Source organism: Amblyomma maculatum, chromosome 1, assembly GCF_055883805.1.
Source record: "Amblyomma maculatum isolate TAMU_Amacu chromosome 1, ASM5588380v1, whole genome shotgun sequence".
Classification (NCBI taxonomy): domain Eukaryota; kingdom Metazoa; phylum Arthropoda; class Arachnida; order Ixodida; family Ixodidae; genus Amblyomma; species Amblyomma maculatum.
The window spans coordinates 106,231,085-106,255,466 of NC_139344.1; the positions used below are offsets into that span (position 1 = coordinate 106,231,085).

The 24,382-nt window shown below is 47.9% G+C and overlaps 1 protein-coding gene across 1 annotated transcript; it reads right to left on the reverse strand.

Annotated features, from left to right (window-relative positions):
- Positions 1 to 217: 217 nt before the first annotated feature.
- On the reverse strand, positions 218 to 23,374 carry LOC146203441 (uncharacterized). Its single transcript, XM_084603013.1, has 7 exons — positions 23,110 to 23,374; positions 20,577 to 22,297; positions 17,127 to 17,188; positions 15,283 to 15,446; positions 4,895 to 5,011; positions 1,511 to 1,696; positions 218 to 339 (listed from the first exon to the last, which is right to left on the reverse strand). Exons 1-7 carry the CDS (start codon positions 23,134 to 23,136, stop codon positions 262 to 264), a joined length of 2,355 nt encoding a protein of 784 aa, XP_084459139.1. The 5' UTR covers positions 23,137 to 23,374; the 3' UTR covers positions 218 to 261.
- Positions 23,375 to 24,382: the final 1,008 nt, after the last annotated feature.

Here is a 24,382-nt window from a genome sequence, read left to right on the forward strand (position 1 = left end):
TTACGTTTACAATTTTACATCGCAGCCAAGATGCTGCTGCCTAGGTGCCCATTTTCCTAACAGGACTGTGCAGGAAAGCTTGTGAGTAAACATCAGGCTGATCTGTTGACAATTGACCATCAGGGCGCGAATATTGAACAAGCAAGTATTTTTTTTTCAGTGAAAAAAAAAAAATTAAAAACAGCGGACACCAGAGCAGACACCACACTCAGTAATCGTGGACATGTGTGTTGTAATTCGTTTGTTTGTTTAATTCGTTGACTATTTTGGCTTCGTTATTTCGTCAAAGAACGTAGTGACCGCCTCGAACACCTTGTCCGGCTCCTCCTCAGCTGACACCTGCAAAAAAAAAAAAAAAAAAAAAAAAACCGGCAGTATTTAGAATTTCTGCTCTACGAACATCTCGGAAGTCACCAAAGAAACGAGGTAGCCCTTCGAGACATCAGAATAGCTTTGTTCTAAAGCTCTTAGTTGATTTTGTTGTTGGCTGAGCTCAACGTGCATATTAAGCGTGACCTGCAGAGAGCTCTTTTTTTTTTTTCTTTTTTTTTTTTTCGCCAGTTTCGCTCCGCGCGTGAAACAAACGAGGTTGTGGCGTCAGACTGGTAGCGTCGTCGATTAGGGGGATAGGGGAACAGCCGTGAGGCAATACGCGTGCGCGGAATGTTGCGCTGAAAGGGCCAGGGATGCGGCTTCTATTCCGCACGTACGCATTGTAGCCCCGATTTTCTCCTATACCCCTAACCGACCGGATTCCCTTATTCTAAAATTTGCTAATCATCCGTCCGAAGGCTCGGCCACGTTAAGAGTGCAGCGCGGTCGGACACGAGGTCCATCGCATGATCGAGCTACTGGGGAATAACCGCATGCGAAAAACTATTGCCAGCGACATCAACGAAAGCGTGCGCTCGAAAAGACTCCGATATTAGGCACTATGCCCATATGAGGGCCTATAACATTGCAACTACTTTTACAGCATTAAAAAACGAAAGCAAATGAACTAGCATGGGCATGAGCCTAAGTTTTTCTTTATTAAAATTGACCCGTTAGTAATTGTATTGTAAATTGTTTTTAGCCTCCATTCTAGTAAACTAAGTGGGCTAGCTGAAATCTTTTTGGGTGCTGGAAAGGAACGGCAATGGCGCCGCGGTTCGGCGTTGTCTTGGTGTTGCCTTTTGCAAGCTTGGTTGCTTTGGCTGGTTGGTTTTTTTATAACATCCCGATTCAATTACAAAAATATATAATGATCCCACGCGGTGATCTGTGTCATTTGAAAGAAAACAAAACACAAACTAATATTATTAGGCTATATTCTTTTAATATGGTAGTCGAAACTCCTGCCCAGGCAATTTACTGAATTTATACACCGTCAGTATTTCTTGACAAGTTGACCCGGCTCACTTTGCTTCCCGTTTTCTCCTAGCACGACGCGTATTTTCAGAATTTTTTACTATGAGATAAGCAAACGAATGTAAACAGAAATCAGGAAAAAAAGAAAACGGCTAAATACCTTGTGCACCTTTTCCTTGTACTTTTCAAGGACCGGCTCGGACTCATCGTGGAACGTCTTGATACGTTTGGTGATGGTCTCCTCGTTGTCATCCACGCGGCCGCTTGTCTGGCCGCGCTTCAAGAGGCGTTCCTTCATGGTCTCGTCCTTCACCTCGAAGTAGAGCAGGTTCGTGCACTTGCAAACCTGCGTGCGTGGAAGGTGACAGGAACGCTCGCACTTTCGTTTCACGCTCCGCTTTTGCAGCTGCATGGGAGACGTCGGCAGAATGCGACGAAAACTAGCCGGGGTTTTACTCCACCTAAACCGATCAACGCGTGCAAAAGCAGTGCTTGACATGGTTTTTACATTGCGGTTCAGTGTTGAGAAACTGGCACATCGATGTCAGTGCACGTAAAGGTCCCTACATGGCGAACATTGCTCTGTAGCCCTCCTCTACGTTCACTGTCTCTTTCACTCATACCTTCTTCCCTTTCCATACGGTGCGGCCCGGGTGTCCAACGAGAAGTGTGAGAAGTACTGAGCATTTCCTTTCCTATACACCAATTTGCAACTTACGTAGAGTTTGCAATGTCAGTGCGTGTTAAAGAACCCCAGGTGGTCAAAATTTCCGGAGCCCTTCACCGTTGTTTCTCTCAGAGTCGCTTTAGAAAAGCACAGTATCTGTCTCACTCATTGGTGGACACCTACACGAAGCTGACATACACGAACGTTAGACGATTTTGATAGGCTCTGAACCTCCGGATTAGTGCTTTTGCACTAAAAGGAAACTGATGCGGTTGAACCTGGTGCCTGTATAGGCCTCAGAAGAGATATCAGATTCTTTTAACACGTTAAAGGTCCCGTTCACCGAGCGTCAGGCGTGGGCGGCCATCCACTGGCGTCGGGAGCCGTTCGCCGGCGTCGGCGTTGTGAGCGAAATACCATTGCGCTGGCAGATTATAGCTGGAAGCTGCGCAATGACTGGCTGTAGGGCTGCCTGACGTTACGTTTGGCAGGAGCTGCCAACTCGGGTCTCTCCTTTCATACGGGAGGATGGTATTAGAATCAGCCTGCCAGGACCATTGCATTCAGGTTACCGCTATAGGCCACGCAGGCACGTTCATACGGCTTGACCAAAGCAGGGCTTTACGTATGGGCTGGTAGCCTAAGCTGTCGCGTCACATTCTTAAAGGAGGAGCTTAAGCGTCCCTCATATTTTTTTTACTTGTTTCTTTTTTTTTAATGAAGCGTGAGACATGGATCCCCGCCCAAGCCTGGAAAATAATTTATGACTAATATTTTTCTATTATGTAGTTATGGCCTTGATTTCAGCAATCGAACGCTGGGCTTCAAACGTTGGACTTGAAGTGACGTGAGGCGCGCAAAAACTGCGTATGTATGAAATAATTGCTTGATAGTTATCAAACAGTTCGGCTTTTGGTGCAGGCTGGCGCAAGAGCAGCGAATCAATAAACAAATATTGTTAGTAAAGTGTCGCTATAAGCTTCACATGTCCTCTGACTAACTTGGGACATCATAGCCACAGTTACGTTGCTGAACGGAACTTTGTGGCAGACGAAATTCTATTAGAAATTATTGGTGAGGCTTTTGGGAGTTATTTCTGATGATTAATGTTTACTATAATGTCTTGCGCATCGTTTCAAATAACACTCAGCAAAACTTTGGCATCTCAGCCTACTTTTTCAAGTTAGTGAGGTGAGCAGGGGGTGTGGTAAGACCATCGCTGTTCCAATTAATGCAGAAGTAAGGTGGACATTTTGATACGTTTCTGCTTTTTCTGACCATTCAAGAAGTGAGAAGCGGAACTGACCCCAGGCAAACGCCGCACGGCGATTTGCCAACAGCGGCACATACGTTGACTTGACTGATGTGGGAGGGAAGTTGGTATATGTGTGTAGTGCTGGCTAAGTTGAGGCCTAGTGACGTGCATTGTAATGTGAACAAAAACAATGACAGTGTGTGAAGAGGAACCGCTGAAGGGGAATCGTTACCGTTATCGCGTCATACCCTTTAGGCGGAGCTTAAGTGTCCCACCAAGTTTTTTCTAATTGAGGAAAAGGTAGAATTGCCAAAACTAAATCAACATTGTCTAAGCATAAAAAAAAAATTCTCTTTCGCCTGAACTTGGCTACAAATGAACGAAGCATAGCAGAAGCACGAAATACTTCCAAACAAAATTGCGACGCGCAGGCGCATAGCGCCACTGCAAAGCGTTAAGTGCCATATAGAAACGCGGACTTGTATTTAAATCAACTCTACAGATTACTTAACAGCACTGATATCGTATATTGCAACATTGCGCTTTCAGCTTCGAAACCGCTCTCGTCTAAAATGGGCAATGTGCAACAGGGCGGAAACGTGACACGGTAAGGGGACGCGTGGAATACCGTCGCGTTCAGTTCCCGAGTACAAAGACGCGGTGTGAAATCCTATCCACGATGGTCGCGCTTCTATGGAAGGAAAATCAGAAGGTGCTATGCGATATCAGTGAACTTTGAAGAATTCCAGGTGGTCGGAATGAGTCAGGAACCCTTTTGTTCGTCCTTCTTTCACTCTCTTCATCCCTTTCCTCCCGTCGCGATTCAGGCGTTGTCGGAAAGTGAGAACCACAGAGCCTTTTCTTTTCTTATGAGCAATGTCCATATGTCACGAATTCTGCGCCTCCTGTCTCCCATGGTCATTGCTGCGTTTGATGCGAAAGATGCTCCATCTCGACAAAGCACCGTGCTCTTATAAACGGAAAAGCCCTTCTATTTTCATTCCGTGGTATGAGCAAGCAACTACCCGTTTTAATTTATGCACACCTGATTAGCCAGTCAGTTTACTGTAACTTACTGTAACTGTGACCAGAGGCGAAACGGGCCGACACTTCAACTCCACTTTAAAAGTACGAGGTGATAGCGTTACTAGATCCCTTCAGCGGTTTCCTTTCCCACATGCTCACAGTTCTTTGTCGATTACCTCAACGCTGAGCTTCAACTGAGCCCCCCCCGCACACACACACACACACACACACACACACACACACACACACACACACACACACACACACACACACACACACACACACACACACACACACACACACGCACACGCACACGCACACGCACACGCACACGCACACACACACACACACACACACACACACACACACACACACACACACACACACACACACACACACACACCTGGCTGGCAACCCGAAGTTCTGGAATTCGAATTGCAAATAACGCGCAGAAATGCACGTAGTGAATTGCGTCCACAACCCTTTAGTCAGAGTGGTGCTTCTGGAGGATGGCGGCGTTACCTTCACGAAGACAATGCCTGAATTTTCGCATTGTGACACTAAAGAGCGCCGCATAAACCATAAACGAGAGTTACCTCAGCCTCGAAGCGCTCGCCCTGCTCAACGTTCCTCGGGTAGCCGTCGATCAGGAACCCCTTGGCTGTCGCTAGGGCTTTCCTGATTGCTTCTTTCAGTAGCTGCAGGACCATGACCTGCGGAATGTAGATATAGAATGAGCTATAAGCGTGTGACTGCCAACTGGCATACTGCTGGTTAGTAGTGATTACGGCGTCACCGGCAGACACGTAGCAAGGGGGGGGGGGGGGGGGGGGGGGGGGGGGGGGGGAGTGGGCGGCGGGCCCGGACCACCATGGAAATTTACATACGAAAACTCACGAGGGTGCTGTTGCGGGCTAGTTTGTTTAACATTGCTAAAAGGGGGAAGAACGCAAAATCAGGACGAAGAGAGCGCCTGTGTTGTTCGTTCCTCTCTTCCTCCTGCTTTTGCGCTGTTCCCCCTTTTTAGATACACTTTTGCGCTGTTCCCCCTTTTAGTCTCCATATGAAGGGGCTACAAGGAGTGCGTGACGCAATTAATTCCTTAGGAATCCTGAAGCCTTCCTATGAAGTTTCTGTAGAATGAGTTCAGATAGCTGCAGTGTTAGTTTAATTTATTCCACGGTTGTTGACAATTGACATCACTCCCGGCTGCTGCATCATTTTCGTGAGTTTATTTCTCTTTGTTTTGTTTTCTACTGCCTCAGTTTTGTTCCTCCATCCGGTCCGCCGGAACTCCTCAAAAGGAAAAGTTGAGACACCTCTCCCCTCCGCTTAGTCATCATCATCAGCCTGACTATACCCACTGCAGGGCGAAGGCCTCTCCCATGTTTCTCCACTTAACCCGGTTCTGTGCTAGCTGCATCCACTTGACCCCTGCGAACTTCTTAACCTCATCCGCCCACCTAACTCTCTGCCGCCCCCTGCTACGCTTTCCTTCCCTTGGAATCTAGTTTGTTACTCTAAGCGACCATCGGTCATCCTCTCTTCGCACTACATGTCCTGCCCATGCCCATTTCTTCTTCTTAATTTCCACTAGAATGTCGGTAACCTGAGTTATTTCTCTGACCCACTCTGCACGCTTCCTATCTCTTAATGTTACCCCTACCACTTTTCGTTCCATAGCCCTCTGAGTTGTGCTCAGCTTAAGTAGAACTCTCTTGGTTAGCCTCCACGTTTCAGCCCCATAGGTGAGAACAGGTAAGATGCAACTGTTATATACTTTCCTCTTTAGCGATACCGGTAAGCTGCTAGTCATAATCTGAGTGTTTGCCAAATGCGCTCCATCCCAATCTTATTCTTCTTGTTATTTCCTTTTCATGGTCCTGATCTGCGGTTACTACCTGTCCTAAGTAGATATATTCGCTTACTACTTCCAGTACTTCGCTACCTAATGTAAACTGCTGTTCCTTCCCGAGGCTGTTGAACATTACCTTAGTCTTCTGCATATTGATTTTCAAGCCTACCTTTCTACTTTTCCTGTCTAGGTCACCAATCATTTTTTGCAATTCATCCCCCGAGTTGCTTAGCAAGGCAATGTCATCAGCAAATCGCAGATTACTGAGATATTCTCCATCTACCCTTATCCCTAACTGCTCCCATTCCAAGTCTCTGAATACTTCCTCTAAGCAAGCTGTGAATAGTACTGGGGAGATTGTGTCTCCTTGCCTAACACCTTTCTTTATGGGAATTTTGTTACTTTCTTTATGCAGAACTATGGTTGCTGTGCAGTCACTATATATATCTTCCAGTACTTACACGTACGGCTCGTCTACCCCCTGACTTCGCAGTGCCTGCATCACCGCCGAGGTTTCAACTGAGTCAAATGCTTTTTCGTAATCAATGAATGCTATGTATAAAGGCTGATTATATTCCGAACATTTTTCTATCACCTGATTGATGGTATGGATATGATCGATAGTAGAGTACCGTTTCCGAAAACCTGCTTGATCCTTTGATTGATTGCAGTCTAAGGTTGTCCTGAATCTATAAGCGATTACCTTAGTAAATACCTTATACGTAACAGACAGTAAGCCGATTGGTCTGTAATTTTTAAGGTCCTTAGAGTCCCCCTTCTTATGAATGAGGATAATGTTTGCATTCTTCCATGGTTCCGGTACCGTCGATGACACCAGGCCCTGCGTATACAAGGTGGCCAGCTTTTCTAACACGATATCCCCCCCCCCCCCCCCCCCCCCCCCCCCCCCCCCCCCCCCCCCCCCCCCCCCCCCCCCCCCCCCCGTCCTTCAGCAAATCTGTAGTTATCTGATCCTCTCCAGCTGATTTCCCCCTTTTCATAGTTTCTAATGCTTTCTTGACCTCGTCCTTCGTAACTGGTGGAACGTCTGACTGTCTGGGGCTGGGGCTGGCCACCTCACCCGCTGGAGCTAGTCGTGCTGCAGGGCTCTGTCCTGTCACCTTTTTTGTTCCTTGAGGCGATGTCGGTGGTGCCGGGCTGCCTGCCCTCAGGTACCCGCGTACATATCTATACACGCAGATGACATTGCTCTGTGGTGCCTGGGACCACCGGGCGAGACCGCACGCGTGCGCGAGTGCTTGCAGGGAGCTCTGACGGCTGTGAGCGACTGCGCGGCCTAGGTCTTTCGTTCAGCGCGGACAAGTCCATCGCAATAGCCTGTGTTCCGAGCTCGTGCAAGCGACCACCGCTGCTCACACTGGACGGGACCCTCCTGTCGTGGCGACGTTTGGTGCGGTACTTAGGTATGGCATAGACCAGTGCCTTTCCTTCTGACTCGCGGCGACCAAAGCCTGTCCGCAGATGAAGGGAACCACAGCCGCCGTACGCAGGCTCATTGCTCGAGGCCAGGGCATCTCCCAGCAAGCTGCATTGCGGCTGTACAACTCCGCGGCTGTGGGGGAAATTCTTTATGGTACCGCTCGTGACGCTGCGCAAACCATGCTGGAGGAAGCTGGAGGTAGAGCATCGCAAGGCGCTCCGCATTTGCCTCAGCATTCTTCAGAACTCTCAAGCGCAGCTACTTTGGCCGAGGCAGGCGAGTGGTAATTACAACCCCAGGCCACACGGCGGTTGTTCGGACAGATCGACCGCCTCCAGAGAGCAGCGGACGGCGGCCCGCTGTTGCGGAGGACGCGACAACATCGCCACTCGCGCATGGGAGCTGCGTTGTGTACGAACAGCTCACCAGTGCAACGCCCCTTATGGCCTCTGCTCGCCCTGGCCCGCTGCTACGGAGGTTCAGCGAGAAATCGTCGGAATCGCGGGAAAACGCACCACATCGCTCTGTGCAGTGCAGTGCAGTAACTGATCGAAGCCGTCATCCACGAGAAACTCCAATGCCACCACCTGGTTTACACCGACGCCTCCGTGGCAGAGATAGTGGTTCGCTAGCATCCCTACCCTGCAACTGCACAGACAGCTGCGCGTGCCATTCCTGGGCGTGCTATGCGACTCCCACCCCGCACTCAGCCTCCTTCGAACCACCGGCCGGGAAACTCCGCTGCTGTGTCAGATTCGCGCGCGCCTCAAGCGCTTGGCGGAGAGCAGCTGCGCTATACGGGCACAGTGGATCCCCGGTCACTGCGGCATCGAGGGCAACTAACGCGCCGGCGAGCTCGCGACCGCAGCACATGAACTCCTTTGTAGTGACGAGCCCCTCCTTTGGAGGACACTTGCGTGCGGTAATCGACGACCACCTCCGGACGCAGAAACTCGACCCACGTCATCGCAAGAGGTGAACGCATTCACAGTGTCAGTGGCCGCTCGCTAACTTGGCTAGAGCTCGCAATGATCCTCCGTGCGCCAATTGGATGTGCGTGACCTGAGGAACAACGGATACACCACGGACTCGCCACCTGTGATGTGTGTGACGTCTGCGGCGCGGTAGAGACCCTCGAACATTTACTGCACTGCGCCGCGCTAGCCGAATCACGCCGCGATTGCTGGCGGCAGCGCAAGGGGTAATCCCGGATAGCGTAGCTGTGCTCCTGTGGCCGCCGAGCAGTCCGCGCGTCCGCGAGCGAACACATGTGAGCCTGTGTGACCGAACGCTCTACGTTTGCTATTTGGGTGATAACCGCCGATCACCCTACGTTGGCTGTCAGTGTTTTGTACAATGTGCCGCGTGCATGCGTTGTAAACAGCGACATGGACACAGCACGTGCGCAGATTGTGCCTCTGTGCTTGGACATTTGTGCCTCTGCACTTGGAGCTATTGCGGAGGCCCGCCCGTTGTGCCGAGCGCTCAGTGACCCAAGAAATTTGCGGGCGGGACTCAAGCAAACTACTGTACATTATGCCACATATATTTCTCTTTGTTTTTATTTTTACCTTCCCTGTCGATCACCTCTTACTTCTTCTACCGCTTCCTCACTATCCCTTTATTTTCGCCGCCCTAGTTCAGACGCTCCAGATATCAGATAGCAGATACCGGAGCTGGAAAACATATTTTCCTTCCTTTTGGATATATAATAAAATAACCACATACTACTACTACTACTCAACAATGATGTGCCACGAACGCGAGGCCATCGCGGCGAAGGTGGTGCTTTTTTGCCTCTGTTCATGGCATTCATTTTAACAGAAGGGTGGGAGCAGAGATCGGCTGGCGCCTGGCAGGCAGGGCTGTAGCTTTTTTACAGGGGTAGTTTGAAGTGAAGCAGAAGAAAGCGTAATAACGGAGGCTGAGCCCCAAAAATGGCAAGGAGGAGGACGAGAATGAAAAGTACAAAAAAAGAAATTTACCACTAGGATCAGCTACATAAACATGCAAGGAGGTAGAAAAAGAGTGAAACGGCTAGAGATAGAACAGCAGTTGAAGGATGACAAAATAGGTGTGCATACGCTTTATGCGAGACTCATCTCAGAGATCTAGAAGATCCTCCGTTTATAGAAGGCTATACGTCTGGGAAGGGTGCAACAGAACGAGAACGAAAAAAAAAAAAAGGATGGAAGGGTAGGTATGTTAATACACCAGGGAACAAATTGGCAAAGAATAAAATCCTCTTGTAAAGAACATATCTGGATATCAGGAACAATTGCCGGCATAAGGACATGGCTAGGGGTAGTTTATTTAGGAACAGGACACCAATGCAGGCACGAAAACAAGGATCTTGTTGAATGTCTCAGTGACGATATAAGCCAGTTTGGAGACGGGGCCAATATTATTCTACTGGGGGACATGAACGGCCACATCGACGATCTGGATGGATACACGGATTGTAACGGCAAGCTAATGCTAGATTTTTGTGAGCGACACGATCTAGTTATAGTAAATAGAGAAACAAAATGTGAAGGCCAAATCACGTGGGAATTCCGCAACAGGCAGACGACCATTGACTACTGTCTAATGTCGCAGGGAATTTATAGCAAGGTCACAAAAATGGAAATAGACGAAGAAGGGGAGCGTAGTCTGGGAAGTGATCATAAAAGTATTAATCTGCAGATGGGGCCCTTGATGAAAAGAGAAATGGAACTTAGACAAAAAGTAAGCGCAAAATTAAACGACGATCAAATAGCGCAGATAGCAGCAGACATTGAGGAAGAAACAGAGAAAAGCCCCATGGAAGACTGGAATTATGAACAGGTAGAACTACTCATAAGGAGGAAAATTCAGGTGGTTAAAGTAGCAAACCGCTGGAATGGAAAGAGGAAGCCACGGAGCTGGTGGAATAAGAAAATCAGGGAAGACATTGAAGAACGACGGGCTGCTTCAAGGAAACACAGAGAGGCAAAGAAAGCACAGGTATCTCAGGAGGAAATCGACCAAATATGGGAATCGTATCGACAAAAGAAACTTGATGTACAGGCCCTCGTCCAAAGTAAAATAAAGCAGTTCACCGATCGCTGGATGGCTGACATACACGATGCCTCTAGAGGCGGACCAAGAAAATTCTGGAACCATATAAGCTGGCTAGGTAAAAAGAGTCAAAGAAAGCAGGACCAGATTCAAGGTAACGAGGGAAATTGTTTAAAGGGAGACAACGCAGTGAACTACAATACATCAATTATAGCCGAGTCATTTAAGAGCGCGGACAGGGTAATCTCCGCAAATCAGAAAGCAACACAAGGTAGCAGAATACAAAGTAGCAGAATACAAACTGACCAATATAAACTGGAAAAAGGCAGAAAAAATATTTCTAAAAACACATCTACTGAAATAGATGGAATTCTGATCAAGCTGATTAATGAACTTGGTCCAAAAAGTAAGGAAACGTTGTTAAAAGCTCTGGAAACAGTCACAACGAATAATCAAATTCCGGACAGCTGGCGGCAGAGTAAAATGAATTTGATTTATAAAGGGAAAGAAGAAAGGACGCACATAAAATCCTACAGGCCGATTACCATAACATCTGTAATGTACAGGTTGGCCATGCAGGCGGTGAAATTAAAGGTGCAAGCATGGGTAGAAAGTAACAAGATACTCGGAGAACTTCAGAACGGCTTTAGAAATGGTAGGTGCTTAGATGATAGCCTGTTCGTGCTTACTTAATGCATAGAAATATCTAGAGTGAAAAATAGACCTTTGTATTTGGCCTTCCTGGACATAAACGGGGCGTACGACAACGTAAGCAGGGAACTCCTGTGGAACATATTAAAAGAAGAAGGTAGCGGTTATGAGATAATTGAGTTCCTACAGGAAATATACCGGGATAAAAAAGTAGAAATTACATGGGAAGGGATAAGATGTACGGAAGCTGTCAATATATGCAAAGGATTAAGACAAGGTTGACCTCTATCACCGCTGCTGTTCATGCTCTATATGATAAACCTGGAACGGAGGATACAAGAAAGTAACCTAGGTTTTAACCTGTCATGTAGATTAAATGGAAAGGAGGTACAGCAGCGCCTCCCCTGTTTGATGTATGCAGACGATATTGTGCTGCTAGCTGAGAGTCTGGAAGAATTGCAAACTCTAGTTAAGTATTGCGGAGACGAAGGGGACGCTCTAGGCTTCAGTTTTAACGCAGTTAAATCGGGTCTGATGATTTTCAACGGCTCAACTGATCAGGGTCTTAAAATACCCAGGGTAGCACAATATAAATATTTTGGGGTATATGGGTAAACGAATGATTGGTATACACTGAAAAGCATAAGCAATCACTTCAGGCAAAAGGGCGAAGAAGTGCCGGGATAATGAAGCATAGGGCATTGTGGGGATACAACAGGTATGAGGTTTTAAGGGTATTTGGAAAGGAATTATGGTTCCCGGGCTTACTTTCCGAAATGCGGTTTTGTGCCTAAAATCAGAGGTACAGTCGACATTAGAAATAAATCAGAGAGCCGTCGGACGATTAGTGCCCACGGCAAAACCACAAATGAGGCGGTACAGGGAGATATGGGCTGGGCATCTTTCGAAGTACGGGAAGCTCAGAGTAAAATATTATATGAGGAACGCCTGAGGAAATTGAACAGTAACAGATGGGCAGCTAAAGTATTTAAATACCTATACCTAAATAGCGTTGACTCACAATGGAGGAAAAGGGCTAGGAAACTAACCGGTAACACGAGGACGAAGAAATAAAGAGCGTTAAGCAACAGGTAAAACACACAGAAGGTAAAAATTGGATAAAGTCGATGGATAAGAAACAGAGTGTAGAATTATACCAAAAGTGGAAGAGACAGATCAGGAAGGAAGCTTTCTTTGATAACTCAAGAGGCAGTGCCCTACTTTTTGAAGATAGACCAGGGAGCCTTAGAACACGAAGCTACAAAAAGAAATTTAACAATGAAGAGGACCCATGTGCTGTATGTGGTAACTCCAGTGAATCATTGACCATATTGTACTCGAATGTAATGGTATCCATCCGAAAGTCGATACGGGCGTATTCACTTTTCCTGAAGCTCTGGGGTTTGGAGATACCAGTGGCCGGGTGAATAAACCGGCGGTGGAAGCTAGCAAAAAACGACTGGAAGATTGGTGGCTTAAAAGCAGAAAATTGACAATGTTAGTAATGTAGAAACAAAAATTCAATAAATAGAATGATGGTATAGTTAACCAATGTAAAACAATGATTAATATATAGGGAGAAAAGTGAGCATGTTAGTATACTGCTACCACCCTGTTTCAAAGGGGACGCTCCTATATTCCATCCATCCATTCCATCCTTTCATCCCCATGGATAGAGCCGTGCATTCTCCTCTTCGAAGGCTAAATGTTCCGAAATCCTGTCTTATTGGGTTTGGTAATGACCCCGAACAATGCCATCCGCACAAGAGATAACCTTTATGCCGACCAACTTACATAGAAAAAAAAAAAAAGAGACTCCAGCGACTAAAGCACCGCACGTGCCGACACCGCGGCTCAACATAGGCTTTAACATAGGCCTCTTTGTCGCCACAGAGGCTGCCTGCCGCTGGCCCACCATTTAGGAGTAGAAAAGCTCTTCACCCATTCATTCGACACCATTAAGCACTTTGTGCCGGAAAAAAAATTTCGTGTCCTGCTAGCAAGAAGCCAGGATTTTCTTCAACCAGCTTCGCGTTCCTGCGAGGACTGAGCGCCGACGTCACAGCTACCACTTACTGTGACCTCATGGGAGGCTGCAGTACAACTATAGAGCTATTCAGTGTAAAGCTGACCAATCAGCGCCATTAAAAGGCCTGACGGCAGGCCCAAGAAAAACTTGTCCTGATACGCGAAAGAATGCACGAAGGTACTAAGAGGGGGTATTTAACTCCGTGTGAGCATTTGTTTTGTCCTCCTTGCCGAACTGTCGATTTCTGAATATTGCGTCTGTCTCTCAGTCGACTGCCGTTCATTCGTGCGGAGAAACTCGCCCTCCACCTCAAGTCGCGACTATGGGTAAAAACAAGGCCAGCCACGGTTCCATGGCTGGGAAGCGACAAGATGCACCCCTGGAAATAACACGCTTCTTTCCGAGAGTCAGCAGTGCTAAAGTGCCAAAGGTAAGCGCTGATGCTTGACATTTTCGATTTTAAAAGTATACTGCTATTGGCCTCAATGCGAAGTCTTGAATCGTGGGTAGTTAAACGCGGAATTCTGAGGGCAAATAATATGCAAATTGAGGGCGGTAGACATTACCCGATTGGCCTTACATACTTGTATCATTACGCCGTAACAAGGAATCACATAGCACATTGCGAAAAAGAGGCTGAACATGTGCAGCGGCAATGTAGAATTACCTTACAGTACGTGCAGTATGTTGTATTAAACGGTTGCCCAGTATCAAAATCGACGAGAGCCGTCCCACCATCCCACACGAACGCGCCTATCAAAGACGCGAGATGGCCAGCCATGCGGCGCGGCAGTATGGCCACTCGCGCCACATAAAATGTGAATGCGCACGCTATGAGTCGTTATAAGGAGTGGCATACCTCCCATGTATCTAAAATCACCCCCTCCCTCAGCAATAAAAAAGAAAATTGTCTTCGGTTCCCCCCCCTCCTTCCCCGGAAAAATGAAAAAATCCTTGGCTACGTGCCTGGTCGCAGGTGCTCGTACTACTCTAAATGAAACACTGTAAAAGAGGAGGGAAACTACTTGCCCGCCGTAGCGATGACATTCGTCTGCCTCGTATCCCCGTAGAACGAGAAAACGAAGTTGGATAAAAAGTATGAAAGAGCACTGAACAAAGGTTGAGGGGGAGCTTCAGTTCGCAAGCCGAGCCAACATTTCGACAAGTGGACTTGTCTTCGTCTGGGCAGAGCGATCATCACTGGCTTTTCTACCCTCCCTGGCTTTTCTTCTTCTGAAACAAGAGCACATTTAAACCCCGCCAGTGATGATTGCGCTGCCCAGACGAAGAGAAGTCCCATTGTCAAAACGTTGGCTCGGCTAACTGAGGTTTCCCCTCAACCCTCGCAATTCTCCGTGAAAAACGTGTACAATGATTCGAGCACATATATACACAGCGTCCTTACGATGTGATATAACACGGTCACAATATTTCTACCCATAAATGTCGATTATAAATATTTCCATAATTCAATAATTTTCGACGAACACGTCGGCATTAAAGTATTTCCTGAAAAAAAAAAAAAAGAGATGCAACAGTGAAACTAACCACATTGGGGCCTTAAAGCCCCAATGAATGAAATCAGGCGCATACCGACTGATTCCCTTCCTGCTAAGTTTTGCTTTTGATGATAATTTCTAAATTGCCAGCGTTCAGTGTGATGCCTATATCATCAATAGTAAGTAGCAACCTATTACAATTCAATTATCATTACACTTGTCCTACTTTGTACAGCTTCTAGCGTGCTGCAGACCTGCTGCCTGTGAATTTCACCAGATAACCCGCTTAAATTAAAAACAAGTTCAATTACTGGGGAAACCTTTCAAACGAAGGTTCGAATGTGATGCTTCAAAGCACACGCCGTGCCATGCAACGCAGTCCGTTTGACTGCCTTTTGTTTTGTTTTTTCACTTAAGTCAACTCGTAGACGGGTTTGATCGACAGGCAGTGGGACACCGGTGATACCCACCATTGGGACGAGCTCTCCCTTCTTCATGATCTCGTTCATCTCCTTTCCCAGGTCGCTGCCAGACTGCACCTCAGCCCTCAGCAGGTCACCTGACGAGATGTGCGTGAAGCCATACTTGGCCACTATCTTCTCGCACTGTGTACCCTTGCCGGATCCGGGACCGCCTGCACGAGCAGCAGTGAGTGAGCGACGACGACGCATGCCGTTTACATGCACGATTAACCATCGTTAGCAAAGGACACCCACAGTCGACCCCCCTGATCTTTGTGGTGGACGGAAGGCAGCGATCAAAGAACAGACTTCGATCAAGTTGCTTCCTCTCTTTTGTGGAAAGCATATTTGCGAATCACTCCGCGGGTACCTCAAGCCCCGGCCGCTTGTGAAGCTGAAGTGACTAAGAGCTTGAGAAGGCGCCTGTACAACCGCCAGCAAAACGGGGTCTCCGATAAAGTTGTTGCTGCCGTAAATAATTTGTAGTATCTTCCTCAGCCGTAAATTACACTGTTCGAAAAATTAAACATATCAAAAGGTTACTTTGTTGCCAGCGTTTGATAATCATGCAAAAAAAAAAAAAAAAAAAACGCCTGCCAATCTTAAAAAATAATAGCTTGTTGCTCCCACGAGTGCTACTGAAAACTTTTGGATTTGAGCATATCCATCTATATCCATGAGAGGAGATAGCGAAGCTAGCTGGCCTCGATTAGTTTTATAGCGTCCAACGTCTTTCGCTAGTGTGACAGTATAAATGATAAATGCCAAGAAAACGAACCAAGCAAATTCAGATCTTGGCGGCCAGAAAGCATCCTGTGCAACGCAACGGTGAATATTATGTGACGCATATTTGCAGACGCCTCCATCAGTCTAGCAATTTTGGACGCTTTGAAGAAAAGAGATTTTAAACACAATTTTTCCCACATTATTATCACGTTAACTATACGCATACCCGCATGTCTTGTCTCGCTAAACTTCTGGGTTTTTGCTATTAATTTTCAGAACGCGTCCTATTGTTCTTTTATGGCGGTAGGACTTGTGGGCGCAGGACACTTCAGAAGCAAACCCCTCGGAAGCTTAAACGATTTGTATAATTAAGTTGACAAAAAGCATCTTACAATATTCCACAGTTGCCTCACAACAAATTTCCGAAACTTAATGCATTGGTTTTCCAAGGCAACTTTAGCTACTCGCTGCGCACTGGAAGCCTAGGCCACTGCAATCAACATGTGCATAACAGTACCTTGCAATATCCCAAAGCAGCCTCACAATTAAAATGCGTCTCAGAATCCTGGACTTGAAGAGTGCTTCTGAAGTTGTACCTTCTTATTTCTATACAAACACACGCCCACAGGCATGAAATGGGTGCTACGAAGAGTTCTAATGCCAGAAAATAATTTTTAAAGAAAAAACGTGGAGTCGTTCCGCGAAAAGCTTAAAAATCAAAGGATTTTATCTTAAGTGATCGTCATCACCTATCAATGATATTGTTCTAACTTAAGGTATGCGCAATCGCCATATCAGAACGTCCATCTTAAGCCACCCTTTCTATGTGAGCGTTTATTTCTAAGGGCGTGAGCAGAGATGCTTTGTACTGCATGCGTTTTCCTTGAAGCCGCAGCTTATTAACTGTTCTTAGTCCCCATTTACGGTGTCGGGGTCCTTTCCTAGCCTCTGTCCGTCGCACTCCAAGAAATTGGATGGAAATCTCAAGAGGCGAAAATAAACGATTCCTGGACGGACTAGACTATACTCACTGGCAGGGTATTAAATTTTCTGGTTTGAGAAATTAAACTAGATGGCTTTCTTCAGCACGAAGTGCGCCCACTGAACCAAGCACCATGGAGACTCACCGAAGACAAACACGACGGGAACGTTGAGTTCTAGCGGTACATCCATTGGCGTTGAAGTAGGTGGTGGAGCAGGCTGCGGACGCAAAACAGACAGACATCAGGAAGTGCACGGACGAGACTCCGACGCGATATCTTATCCAGTCGGCGATGAACACACGAGATCTCGGTACGTGCTCAATCGAACTACTCCATGCTTAAGCTAGGCGTAAAGAAGCTGTACTAAGTAAAACTGCTTATTTGGCGCAAGTACTAGGAGCCGTGCGGATTTTATGTTATTCTTTTTTAGCCAACGTATCCGCGCCGTCCCTAGAAAGGGCATGAGAGAAGAGGAATCGCCAAGAAAAAATAAAAATAAAAAGGATTTCTAGGTAGAATTGGTGTGACGTTAGATCAGCGACTGTAGGGCTAGTTGATACATTATATGGAGGTTTCGAAAGAGCTGCCTTGCAACAAAGAAAGGACAAACAGGCGCGACGAGGCGCTAATAACAACTGTTTGTTTATGATCATGCAGATGTGGACCAGGTCTGCTGCGCTCCTTGTTGCGCATGATAAGACGTTGCGGTGCTCTTTTATCTCCATGCCTCTTCGGAGAAATAAACAGTTAGTGGCGCTTCGTCGTGTGCCCTTTCTTTGCTGCAAGCTAGCACTTTCTGAACCTCAAGTGGGACCAATTCAGGATGCCTTTCAGAAGTTATAGAAGCCGCGCACTTGATCACGCGCACGCTGGTTCACACCGTTGAATGTACCAACGGTGTAAGGGTGAATGAATGCCTGCCAGGTAAGTTAGGAAAACTGAAGTGAGGAAAGCAGTCGTTCTCGTTGGCTTCCCTTTTCTTTCGCTTCGCTTAGCTGATCGCTTGTTTGGGCAGAGCATCCCATATGAGGCAAGGAGCCTCAAACTCCCGTCGCTTGTGCGGTCCGCACTGTTATCTCTCGCGTGCCAAGAGCTAGAAAATATAAACACAACAACATAACCAGTAGTGAATGTAAATAATACAAAAATAAAAATAAAATAAAGAACAAAATAATAATTACTTATTGCCCCCCCCCCCCCTCCCCCTTCCAGCTCGTTCCCTGTCTACACTCCCCCTTTCTTCGTGGAAAAAAAAAACAAAAAAAAACAGCCCATGTTGCCGCCTACTTAAAATATGGAGGGTAGGCCCTTCAGGGTGACTTGGAGAAAGCTACTGAAAGCGTGCAACAGATTATACGGCAATTACTTAGGAGGAGTGGGGACGAGGTGTTTATTTAATTACAGTCGGAAAACGTGCCTGGTGGTAAGCTGACTCGTGAAGCTGGCACGTGCTTTCGGAATAACGGCTGGAATTTTTGTAGCTCGCGGACTGCATCACGCCGCTCCGCGGGCCGTGTGTTTGAGACCCCTGTCCTAAGTCATTTTTCGCAGTTCAGCACTCGAGGAGCGGCACTAAATGAAGGAAATGCGCAGATTGCGATAAATCGAAATGAGAACTTGCAATCTCGCTGACTCTTGGCGCCAAGCGCAAACCTGCAGGTTAGAAAGCTTCTATTAGGCTGAAATAGAGTGAAAAAACAAACCAAGAATCAAAAAGAAACCACACAAGGCAAACGATGACCTCCCCTAAAAAGTGGAAGCGGGCGGCACTGATCAGCACGCTGAATTACAAATAGGGTTGTGAGCAAGAAATATCACCGCTAGAGGCCAAAAACGAGCGCTTAAAAACCGCTGATTTCATAACACGTACATGGCTTTGAGACGCGTTCAAATTACATTAGACTTCCCGTTGTAAATCGCTACATTCTGCTTACTGCGGATGCACTCTACCTCACGAAGACCACTCCTGCATGCCCCCCCCCCCCCCCCCCCCCTAAATTCTAGAATAGATTCCCCATCCTAAGATGAGCGTTCTACAGCCGTAGTTCCACATTTACTGTCTTCTACCTCATGCGCAAATTGCAGCCTCTTCAAAACAGAAAAAAAAAAGGCATAATTGAAAATCTACCCTTATTCGGTAAGGATCACTCACAATCTGAGATACAAATAGATATTTCAGACAATAAAAACGGCCTCTTCTGCTCGTTGTCCCCACACGTTTCTTCTGTAGTACCCTGTTAAGAGGTCAGCATAACTAATAAAACTTTGTCATTCGAAAAAGGTGATCCCTGCTCCTCTTTAGGAGCCCTGGCTAATCGCGCTTGGCTTTTAATGTAATGAAAACACGTATATGGATTTCTCGATTCCTTGCTGACCGTGTATACGCCCTTTGGTTGAAACATCGAATCGTGTAGGGTTCGCCGAACTCCACCCGACACAATACAAATCATCCATGGCTGTGTCTATGAGTTCTCAACAAAACTGGGCGCGTATACGTGATGCAAAGACCGATGAGGAAATGGCGTTTCTGATGCCACGTAACCAGAAAATGTAGGCATGTAATGTGAATGACGTCCATAGCCTCGAGTCTAAATACGCCGCGACCCAGCGCCTGTAACCATATACGGCACACACGCGCTCCGCTTATTGTTTGCCGCATTCAGCCCAATTTCGAAAGAAATGGGCCGAAATGCATGAGCAACGTGCGCGCAAGAATGCGTAGCCAGTTTCGGAGGTTCAATTATGAAGGCCCGTCTCCAAATTATGCAGTCTATGGCCTTTTCTTCTGACCCGCGTAGTGGGGCTCTTAATTGTAACATCGGTGGAAAGACCTAATTTCCGCGGGGAAGGAGCACAGGCTGTTGAGTCCGGGAGAACTGAAACGCTCGCAACGCTTATCGAGCCCCAGTGAGTGGTCTGGGAGCAGACTCGGCGAGCTGTATGTTTTTGACCAAGGCCGAACATCGCTAATACGGTTGTGAGCTTTAGCTGCATTCAGAGGTGCCGATTTCTCAAGACCCGCACTGTGATGTGATACTTGAAAAGCTCTTCGAGCGAAACTGCGCGCACAAGAAACATGCCCAGAGGAAGACGCCTCTCTTAGATTCTCGGCTTTCAGGGTTGAGTACGGTTATTAGTTAAGCACAATGGACGTACCGTATATAGTTTTGAAATGTCATAGCTGCAGCTTCTTACATGCAGTCATAGAAGAGCTTTGAAAGGAGTGGGGAACAAAAATGATCACTATAGCTACAACATGCTTTTTCTTTCTTTGCATACAGGATCTGGCGCTCATTCAGAGTCGCGTTTCGTGACATTTCTTAGCTGCTGTAAACTGATAAAAGGTGTACCTACAGGCCCTTTTCAGAGCTACTGCTTCCTACGTCTTCCTAAAGCGGCTAGAATTGCTTTCAAATATCAATTTGCGACAAGATATCCGGGCGCGCTGAAATATCCGAAAATTATTTTTAGCCCTTCCAGAACTCTGCGTCTTATAATCAAGCATGCGCCCAGTTACGGGCTGAAATGAAGTACCAGAGTGAAGTATCTATCCTCAGGCGACCTGTCCCTACCTTGGCTGGAGGCGGATTTTCCTCTGCCTTCTCCTCTGGTTTTTTATCCTCTTTCTTCTCTTCTAATTTCTCTTCTTTTTTCTCTTCCTTCTTCTCCTCTTTCTTCTCCTCCTTTTTTTCCTCCTGCTTTTCCACTTTGGATTTGGCTTTCCTGTCTTCCTTACTTTCCTCGCTTTCCTGCATCAGCTGTTTCAGGTCGATTTTCCGCACGAAGTTCTCCAGCTGCCGGCGGTCAAATCGACGCAGCTCGTACTCGCTTTCATCATCGCTGTCCGAGTCCGACACTGGCGTCGCCGCCTGCTGCTGCGGTGGCGGAGGTGGTGGTTGGTGTCCTCCCACTAAGCCCGACAGGAAACCCATGAAGCCACCAGGAGGGGAGGCGACGAGGGGAGGAGGCGGTGGTGGTGGTTGCTTCTTCTTCTTCTTTTTCTTCTTCGCCTTTTTGATCATGAACAGGTCGTCCATATCTTCGTCGGCATCCCTGACGTAGGCGCCGCGTAGTCGTCCGCTGGTGGATCGGAGTGGAGGGCCGCGGCGGACCATGACGGTGCCAGGACAGTTGCAGACTCTCGGTCGTGGCCCAGCGAGGTCGTCATGCAATGTGGTGTCTTCAAAGCTGCGTCGACGCATCACGGGCGACGCTGGTCGCGGAATATCTTCTCGGTTCTCATTCTCATCAAACTGCATGTCCTGCTGTAACCTCTCACTACCGGCCGGAGAGGTGGGTGCGTTGAATTCACGCTCGATTTGGAACATTCGGAGGCGCATTGCTGATGGTCCGATGCCGGTTCTGGAACCTGGAGGAGGAGGCAGTCGCGAAGGGCTGACCGGCAATCTCCTGCCGGAGCGGGACCCGACAGTAGCTGGTTGCCGAGCAGGAGGCACTGGAGGGCTTCTTTCTCCGCTTTGGGCCTCGTAACCCTCGTCAATGTGGTCCTCTTCGCGCAAGTCCGCGCTGGAAATATATTGGCGCCGAATTTCACTGTCCGGAAAAAATGGCCCATGAAACTGACGCCCCAGTGGCTGGGGACGCGGTTGCCTTTCTAAAGGAGCCATCATCCGTTGAGGTGGGGTCCCCGGTGACCGCAATCCAGGCGACATGCTGGCCAGGCTATTACTTCTAGGACTTGGGCACCCAATGACGCTGTTGATAGCCACCGAGTTCGGTGCTTCGGTCACCGAGCTGGCGAAGTACGGATGCCGTGGCGAAGGTGGCGTCACGGATCCAGCACTTCCTGCTGAAGGTGGCGGTGCCGTGGGTCTCCCGAAGCGGTGCCCGTCATTGGGTGATATCGGTATGTTTGGACGCCTAGTAGGTCCATGAGGTGGTGGCCGAGACATCAACGGGGACGGTTCCACCGCTGAAATGGAGCCTACACTCCCGTTGGAATTGGGAGGAGCACTGGCGCTGACTGCGCTTTGGCCAGGAACTGTCGACACTTCGGTAAGTGAGGTGGTCATCTGAGAGCGCCGAATCACGGGGGACGCATATCCGGGCGTCGGCTGTGGTGGCGGACTGACGACAGTGTTGGGGCCGACCTGCAGGACCTCGGATGCTTCCACCGCGGCAACGGGAGCCTCAGAGCTCAAAATTCGACGCGGCCACGCGCGTCCTCCTCCTGGCGTCGTTGTGATAGCTGTCTGGGAATTTCGCTGCAGTTGCCCGGGCACAGCAGCTCCGCCCAGAGCCGCTGCATTGGGACCGATGAGGAAGGTGGTGTTGCTTTGGTACCGTAGCGTTTGCTGCAGGCGCGCATGAGTTAGGCATAAGACAAGCAACTTACGCCTACAACGTATCCCTAGGAAAGTGAAAATATTTGATTGTTTGATAGGACTTTCCTTTGAATACGCGAGTTGACATCGCGGTGATTGCACTAAAGAAAACGCGATATTTTTTTGCGACCAACTTCAGCGGAGGAACGCTCGTGAGTTCATAACTGCACAATTCTCTAGGAAAGGTTATGGCCCTATATTTCTTCACTGTGTGAAGAAGTTTACTTCCGCTTAAGCTTTCATTTCGCCTCTAGCACTTGTCACCACGTTGGAGGTCACAAACAAGCACTTCAGTGACAAGTAATCAATACCATCTTTAACCCAATTCTCAGTACCCAGAATTTTGATTAGCAAGTATAAGCAGGCTACTGATTAGAAGAAAAACATGTGGCTAAACTAGAATAATATAGCTACCAAGTCACTGCAGGCAGGGAAGCAATTTCTTTGCATGTTATTTCTCAGCTTCGGTTCCTTTAAATAACCTGGCCATGCTTCGTAGCAACATACGTACACGCTAGATACGAAAATTATCAGTAAATGCAGGTTTCTTCGTTACACCTGAAGGCAAACGAGCAGCTAAGTGTGGCAAACACGGGGCCTGCTTCGCTTGTCGTTGCCGTCGCCAAAATTCGGCTACAGCGAAAAACCCTCAATGAGCCGCGGTTTCAAAGCGAAGAAGCGCTTGCGTAAATCTGCGACAAGGCTGCAAACGCAGAGCAGAGTAGACGACGCGTCAGCGCAACTGCCCTGCCAGCTCAGCAAAGAAAGCTGCCGATATTTACCGGTCTCTGGGACTGCTCCGACGCCATTGCTGGCGGCAGCCTCCGCAGATTCGGCGCAGTGGAGACCGGCGTACGAGGGGATGGAGGGCCAAAAATGACCCGCGCTCAGAGCTCAATTTTGCTGCAACCATCCGGACGCCATCGTAGTAACTTGGTCTTCATCTCCTTCCACCGATGGCGCATGACGGTCGAAACGTTATCTTCCTCTTCCCGAGGTATGGTTGGCTTCGAGAGCGAAAACGAAGTGATAATCACGGTCACGACGTGTTCGCCTCCGCCTCTGACATATTGTTTCCATTTCCGGCAAGGAACAGCTGCGTGTCCGCAAAACGCAATGACGTTAATCGCGTCAAAATGAAATTGACGTTATCTTACATGCCGCGCAGCTTAGTCCCGAAAGTCCAGCATTAGCTGCCCGAAAGTGCAAGAGCGGCAGCAGGATCCAACTCCCGAAATAATGGAGTGACGTTCTAAGTCCAATAAAGATTTTTTTGTCATCGTTATCGCACGCCAGAGAGCTGCTACGCAGTCCTTGCACTGTGGTTCCTTCGTTTACTAGAATCTGAAGCTACGTGTCGGAGTAAATGGCTCGACTGAGAACGCTGCATGGAGCAGCGTTAAAAACGTGGCCATGCTGACAAAGCATGACCTTGCGGTCGATTCCAAAGCTGCAAATCTAGTCCGCAGTTGAGGCTCCCAAGAGACGTGTCTTACAACGATAGCTGCGCAGAGCTGTTCCTTATGGGTTGACGGCATCGGTGTCGTTGGACGTCACAAACTGCTCCCCGTTGTTCACGCGGGAGAGCACAGAGTACACTTTCCGTCGCAATTATTCGAGTGTCACAGTGCGACACCAGCCGTTCTTGGCGACGGAAAAGCGTCGACCACTCACTCATCAAGGGACAGAAAATGAAAAAGGGAAGAGGGGGGCGGCAGGTTGACGCTGACATACGCATCCGATGGCCGATTTCCTCTTGTTAGATTGGCTTGAAAGAATGCTCCATGGGAACACAGTGACTCCAGACGCTGTGTCCTCAGATGAACGTTCGCTTGAAACGTGTCTCCTACGCCCGTGGAATTTCTAGAGGTAATTATTTTAGGAAACTCGGCGGAACCTTTTCGCGTTTATTTTGTTTTAGGAAATTGGTGCTTTTTGCTAAGTTGTACGGTGCAAACGCCGAAGGCGGTTATTATAGTTCGCGGAAAAATTATGAAAGTTTACCTGGACGCGAGAGAAGCAAAGCGCTTCAGCGTTTTTTCTTTAGATAACTTG